This window comes from Euprymna scolopes, chromosome 8 (assembly GCF_053919585.1).
Source record: "Euprymna scolopes isolate OS-2025 chromosome 8, ASM5391958v1, whole genome shotgun sequence".
In the NCBI taxonomy this organism is placed as follows: domain Eukaryota; kingdom Metazoa; phylum Mollusca; class Cephalopoda; order Sepiida; family Sepiolidae; genus Euprymna; species Euprymna scolopes.
Window position 1 is genome coordinate 18,332,689 of NC_136489.1, and position 7,826 is coordinate 18,340,514.

At 35.9% G+C, this 7,826-nt stretch overlaps 1 protein-coding gene across 1 annotated transcript in view; it reads left to right on the forward strand.

Moving 5' to 3' along the window:
• Positions 1-6,081: 6,081 nt before the first annotated feature.
• LOC145283494 (serotransferrin-1-like) overlaps positions 6,082-7,826 on the forward strand; it is a 13,170-nt gene continuing 11,425 nt past the window's right edge. The window contains exon 1 of the mRNA XM_080132320.1: positions 6,082-6,468. Within this exon, the coding sequence (XP_079988446.1) occupies positions 6,414-6,468 (55 nt within the window). The 5' untranslated portion in view covers positions 6,082-6,413. The remainder of the gene's footprint in view (positions 6,469-7,826) is intronic.

The following is a 7,826-nucleotide window of genomic DNA, read 5'->3' on the forward strand; positions in this document are numbered from 1 at the left end:
TGAAATATTGCAGAAATAAGTAGTTATCGAGATATAAAAAGTTGTATTATGCATTGGATTCTTTGGTGGCCATTTTTTACGCGCGTGCGCGCGCCATAAACAAATCTACTCGTCTATGACTGACACTGCACGCGCTTAAAAAAGATGGCCGCCAAAGAATATAATGCATAATACAACTTTTAGCTGTTAAATTAGAGTATACATTAATTATGAACTCATCTAGGGAAGTGGTCGGCCCTATTCCAGTTTCACTTAGAAATAATATGCCCGGTTTTGTCTCCTGTAATTGGGTTTCAACCTCTGGAAGGTTGGAACGAAGACCCCTGATGTTGGAGAAGGAGACCTGGTAGTAGGAGTCTACGTTGGAAGATGGGGTTCTAGGTTTAATCGAGTTTATATTCTGGAGATATTTCATGTTGAGGTTTTGGGATTTGTGGAATAGGTCGGCATACTTGGTTAGAGCAGTACAGAGAGGGAAAGTAAGTAAACATGGGTGTGTGAACGGCTTAAAAAACGTCACTACATAGAAACGTTGTTTTAAAGCGTTGATAATGTAAACACGATTTTTGTCTCGCATTTTCATTATTTTTGTATACTGTAAAAAATTTTTAAAAATATTAGCAGTTTATTTGAAGCTTTTTCTATTAAATGGTAAAAAAGTTAGGATGATAATATTAAAATTACAATTACATCGTGTTACATGTGCGAGCTTTTCTAGTCTCACACAAAACACACGTACATATATTCACGTTCACGTACATACACTAACATTCACGTACATACACACACACGCTAACATACACACATGTACGCACACATACGCACACATGGGCAACGTCACTTCCCTTTAAAGGAAATCCACACATGCGCAAAAGACCACCGGAAACAACTACAAAAGCAAGGGACCTGAGTTGTTTCCTTCTTTTTCGATTCGGCTCCCGACCGAAATGATTGACGGACCAACCGCTGTTTTTCGGGGCCCGCGCGCCTCACGTCACCTGCTACTATGTGTGGGGCAAGACCCAACAGACAGTACGTACACCTTACACACTTTCTATCTCCAAGGCCAGGATTGACTTTCTCACTCTCTCTCTCTCTCTACAACAATAGACTTTCCCTCTCACCAGCTAACAGCGAGAGACGCACGCCAAACTAAACACATGCTGTACCCTTTTCTTTCATTTGTGTCTTTATGAAATAAATTCTAGTTCATTTATTTCAATAAACGTGTTGTTCGTTCCTTTCTCAAAGCAATTCATTTTTCCTATTTTGTACGACTGGGGGATATGTATAATATATCCACCAGTCCTCTTCAAGGGTGTTTTAAGTGTGAAATGCAAGTTGTGTCGAGTGATTAACACGAAAAAAAAGATGGCGCCATGATGCTATCTCCTTTGGAATCTTGAGAATCGGTCAAAAACTCGAGAAAAAAAAATACCGACAGAAATACACTACAATGAATGTCATGAGAACATTTATTGGGTGAGGTTCTAACAGTGTTTTGTTTATTTTCTTTAGCCACTGTCGATCAGGGCTGGAAACACCCGAAAAGGGTAGTAGTTTATGGTTTATCTTCGCATAATGCAGGATACAATACTCCACGCTGTTTGAAAATTTATCGAAGACATAAATTGTAGGGGTATTATGAAGGGAGATCAGTAGAAAGACGTCTGTTCACGTTACACTTGAACTTCTGCATATCAGTACAGTTGGGAAAGCAGAATCCTGGAAAGTCTAGCAGTTCCGGGGAAGAAACTATTGGAGTAGAAGGCTTTCTTACACCTAGGGATCTCTACTGTGAAGGGGTGGGATTTAGCTGCTTGTCAGATTTGTTGGGGGCATTCACGTTGAGGGGTACAAGTGCTTGTAGGTCGTCAGAGCATTCACCATTAAAGTACTTGTAGAACAGGCAGAGGGATGCTACATTTCGTCGATGGGACAGAGGCTGCAGACTAGATGACAGCTCAGGGCCTATCAGGTTGGCGACTCTCTTTTGAACCCTGTCCAGGAGTGAGAGACGAGTAGCAGATGCATCAGCCCAAATGTGACAACAGTACTCCATACATGGTAAATGGTGGCCTTATAGAGGTACAGGATACTTTCAGGTGTAAGTAGTTTTCTAGCATGGTAGAGAGAACCAACCTTCTTCGCAGCAGCCTTGGCAATGCTCTCAATGAATCTATTCCCGTTTATGTTCCCTGTAAACGTTAGGTCAAGGAGTTTAAAGGAAGTACTTTCGGGTAATGTGTTCTTGGCCATTGGTATTGGTGGTAGAGAAGGTTTCTTGTAATTATTGAAGGAAACAAGCTTGGCAGCATTGAATGTGACCCTCCATTTTTGTCCCCATTTCACTACAGATTGGAGGTCGTCCTCTAGTGTTTCTACCACTTCCTTAGATATGTGTTCATTTGTTTTGCCCTCGTGCCTGTTATAGAGAGTGGTGTCATCAGCAAATATACCCATCTCAGAAACACTTTTATCAGGGAGGTCATTTATGAATATTAGGATAGATAAAGGTCCAAGGATAGACCCCTGAGGTACTCCCGCATTTATATCATATTGTACCACCGTCGAGGACAACCTGGATTTTCCTCTTACTTAGGAAGGATTTAATTACATTATGTATTCTTCCAGTGATACCATATGATCTAATTTTTCTTAAAATACCATCGTGCCAGACCCTGTCAAAAGCCTTAGATATATCGAGGGCTACCACTCTACCCTCCCCTGTTTTGTCCAGTGAACGGTATGTACGTTCAGAGATTACAGTTAGGATATCTGCTGTGAAACGGTCTTGCCTAAATCCATATTGATTGTCGGTCAGGAGTTTAGCAGCTGAAAGGTGATGGACTAGAGCTTGATTAATTAAGGACTGAAATATTTTGGCGAAAAGTGGGAGCAGGCTGATTGGGCGATAATTGAATGGGTCAGTTCTTTCACCGGAATTCTTGAAAACTGGTACCATAGAAGCGTTTACTAGCACAAAATGTAGACCTCAATTTCGTCTTTAAGAGACATTATATAATTAATGATGAAAGTCAATCAAATCGAAGTGTATATAATCCGCTCAAAAGATAACTTCTATAATACAAATATATTTATGGATGTTTATTATTTTTTTTGAATAAAACATATTTTATTCCAATAGTAAAATTATATAGTAAAATATAAACGAAATAGTAAAAAGTTCATAAATGTATCCTTAGTAGAAATGTTATATTGTTATTATTGATTGTTTTCGATATCGACATTATTGTATTTTGTGATGATATGAAATTTCTTTTTTATAGAGATGATAAGAAAGAAATACTTTTAGTGTAAACAATAACACGTAAACATGGCTGACAACGATATTGAAATATAAAACAATAGGAACGGAATGAGCAATCTGTCTAGAGAAAAAAGAGTTGAATACTGCATTTCTGATCTTCTATACGTTTGATACGTGAATATCTATAAGTAATGAATGTTGTTCAAAAGTGTTTTTTGTGTTAATAATTCGGTATCTTGTTTGATACGCAACCTTAATGAATAATGTGGATGTTTGTTTTGCACTGCAAAAAAAGGTAAAGTAATAAACTGGGAAAATAAAATACAATAAGTAAGTAAAAGTGTTTGTATTGGCTAACGTATGCGAAGTCGCTACTGAGAATCGTCTTTCCGTGTTCGGAAACAGTAATTTGTGAACCGAATGACAACTGTTTTTAACGTTAAGATGTTTGTCTAATTATTGGTTGCAGCCCATTCCGTCATTCTGCTAAATTATGGAGTAAACGGGAGCGGTCGTTATTTTGTATTTCTAGCCTAACGTAATATATATGGAATCAAGAAATTTAGTAAGTGGAATCATTAGCTGATGTCTTGTAGCTAAGAATTATTATGAATAAAAAAAACAGTGATTTGGAGGTTTGTGGGAGGAGTAAATGTAAAGAGGATAATATTTGTTACTACCTAAGTGGGATTATGCAGTTGAGAGAGTGGGACAAGAAGGGTAAAGTATATTTGTTTTAGAATGGAAACGAAATGTGCGTATTTTGCGTAGAGAAGGCTATGAATAGTGATTGCGAAATATTTGTATAGAAATGGCCCCTTTGCTTTCTCATAGGTTTGATAGTTATGGGGAAATGCCATCATTTTAATATTTGCTTTTGACCACTTTTCCGTAGGAAGAAAGAAAAAAATAAAGAATAATTGAAAGAACTTTGTGTTTATTTTTATTCAGATTCAATTTAGATGCGGCAGTTCAGAATAAAATAACAGGAAAACTTATAGATACACTTATCAGAAGCAATGACAAAACTTATTGAATAGAATTCAGAGTTCGTGGACTACGAATAGCAAAGTAATTATTTGTAGTCCATGAACTCTGAACGACATTCACGCCAAGCCAATGTTTTATTATTATTATTTTTTTTTAATTTTTTAATGCTTTTTGTAAAATCTTTTGACAGTCTGACTATTCAACTAATCTTGTTTGCTAGGACCTCAGCGATGACGTCATTTTTCAGCCCACGGGCCTTAATGACATATATTACAAAGGTCGTGCTATATCTTACTTATCACTATTGTTCCATCTGCGTAGAAAGAACAAATAATCTGGATTATAACTAAAAAGGGAACAAGTAAATAAAAATAAAAAAAGAAAGAATGAAGACAATTGGGAAAGAAACGCTGCGAAGAAAGAAGGAAAAAATAAAATCCCACCTCTACACAGTAGAGATCCCTAGATGTAAGAAAGCCTTCTACTCCAATAGTTTCTTCCCCAGAACTGCTAAACTTTGGAACTTCCTTCTGGGATTCTGCTTTTCCAACTGAACTGACATGCAGAAGTTCAAATATAATGTGAACAAACATCTTGTTGCTCATTTACCTACATAGTATCCCTACAACTTATGTCCCCGATAGTAGCCCCTTACATTAAAGTGGAACTATGCCTTGTTTGGGGTGAAAATGGAATTTAAAAAAAAAATAAAATAAAATAAAAAATAAGAAATGAAATAAAAATGGATAAATAAATCGAAGGAAAGATGCCATGTTTTGTAGACAATAAATAAATTATATTTTCTCTTGCATGAAAACCAGTCAAATCGAAAAAAATAAATAAGAAATGGAAGAATTAATTTGATCTGTCACGTTTGTTCGAAACGGCTTTTCTATTGGTCTGTCACGCTTAAACGTTAAATATAACTTTGGTTATTCTGTCACGCTTATGATTAAAATATCGTGTTAGTTGGTCTGTCCCTTTTTTTTTTAAACAGTATTTTGCTTTTTATGTCACGATTATGTCTAAAATAGCATTTTTATTACGTTTCGAACGCTTAAGTTTGAAATAGTATTAACATTGGTTTGTCACGATTAAGTTTAAAATATCATTTTAATTAGAATCGCAAACATGTACAAAATAACATGTTCGTCCGTTGGTAGGATGTAGTTTAAAATGGCATTTGTATTTGTCTGTCATAGTCAGATTTAAAATAACATTTTGTTGGAATCGCAGGCTTTAATTTGAAATAGTATTTGTGTTGGTCTGTCATGCTCATGCTTAAAATAACATTTTTAGATGATGTTTCACGATCAAGGATTTTTTTTTGTCTGTCACAGTTAAGTTTGAAATAGCATTCTATTTGTCTGTCACAGTTGAATTTGAATTAGCAGTCTACTCTATCACAGTTAAGTTTAAAATAGCAGTCTATTTTTTTGTCACAGTTAAGTTCGAAATAGCAGTTTATTTGTGTGTCACAGACAAAAGCATTTTCTGTTGTCACGTTTAAATTTTAAAACAGCATTTTCTTCGTTCTGTCACACTATCGAAATATTTAATTGTCTCCCACAGACAAATAGCATTTTCCGTAATGTGTCCTACTTGAATTAAAAATAGAATTTTCTTCGTTTTGTCACCTTTATATTAACAAAAAATTTTTTTGTCTGTCACATTGGCGTTAGACATAACATTACAATCGCTAAACGTGTTAATTAAACGGACGCTTTTTACAAATATTCGCCATTCGCCATTATTTGTATTTCTTTGTATTTAGCGTCTTTTCTTATATTTGTTGTTGTTGTTGTTGTTTTTTTTTTTTTGTTTGTTTGTTTTTACAAGTATTGTGTTTCGTACGTACAACAAATTAAAATGTTGATGTGAAACGCCTCATTTTCGTCCACTTACCCGCTATACTCCACTCCCCGAAAAAAAGGCCGACCAATAGTCGAAAGCGTATTTCCCCACCTGTCAATCTCCATCGTTAAGCTGCTGGGGGATGGGGGATGGGAAATACCGGTACATCCGTAAACACTGGGTCTATATATACCAGGGTCGTATTCGTTTTGAGACACAACACGGCGGGACCGAAAACAGTTCTCTATCGAGCAGGTAGCAAAACCAACAGCAAAAGACACGACGTAGAAGAGCAGACATGATGAAGATGCTGACATCCATATTGTTTGTCGTTGCCGTCTTTGGTCTAACATGTAAGTTATTTTATTCCTAACCTCTCCTCAACCTTTTCTCATTATTTCTTTCCATTATGTTCTGTTCACAAATCAAAATATAATGTATACCAAACGCACTAGAATGAAATTCTCTACCTAATTAGCCAAATTCTAATATTTATAAAACTTTCTTTTCTATCAAATTTATCTTCTCAATTGTTGCAACCTTTTATATATATATATATATATATATATATATATATATATATATATATATATATATATATATATATATATATATATAAGAGAATACAAATTAACATTAGCGTATTAAGCGGTCGGTGCGGTGCTCTTTGTGTAAACAAATTGAGCTTAGATATTTGGACAATGTCAAAACATTGTTAATTCACTGCCCACATAGCAGCAGCCAAATAGCACAACGGTTAGAAGCTTCGACTGTCGTTTGGGCGGTCGGGTTTCGATCCTAGCTTGAGGCAGTTGCTTAATGCTTGTCTAGTCGCACTGATGAGCTGCGAAACAGTACTGCATGTGGATGACTATACACACACACACACACACATATATACATATGTGTGTGTGTGTGCGTATATGTATTATAATTAAGTTTTTTTTTTTTTTTTTTTTTTTTTTTTTTACAAAGGCATCACCACATTATCAAGGCCCAGAGGCCACTCAAGGATAAGGGTTAAAGAGTGTACAGTAGAAGTTGGTCAATATAGTAATCATTAGTAATGAAAATTTGGTAAATTTAATAACTTATATGGAACGGCTCATCAAGAACTTATTTACTTTAGACTTGAACAAAACCATATTGTAGTCAGCCGGAAAGCAGGAAAACGGAAGACAATTCCACAGGCGTGCAGTTCTAAGAAAGAAGCTTTGTTCATGGAATCTACGTTTAGGTTTAGGCACAGATAAAGAGTGGGGGAAATTATTGATAGTGTTTACAGCTAGACGAGTGTTTCTTGTGAAAGTTTGGCGAGGGGGGACCATAGATTGAAGCTCAGTTGAACACTTTCCATGAAAATAACGATACATCAGAGACAAACTCGCAACATCTCTTCTGTGAGATAGAGGTTGCAAGGAGGAGAAAAGGACATCTCCTACGAGGCTACGAAGTCTATTTTGAACTCTATCAAGGCAGGACAAGTTCTTTCTAGCAGCTCCTGCCCAGATGTGGCAACAGTATTCCATCCTTGGACGTACCTGGCTCTTATATAGTTATGATTAATTAAAATTATAAAGATAAATATTTTGTTTATATTAGAACCTGTCTGAACTAAAAGGCATTTTAATAGACTTCAAAAGTAAATGAAATTAAATAACCCTTTAACCCTTATCCTTGAGTGGCCTCTTGGCCTTGATAATGTGGTGAT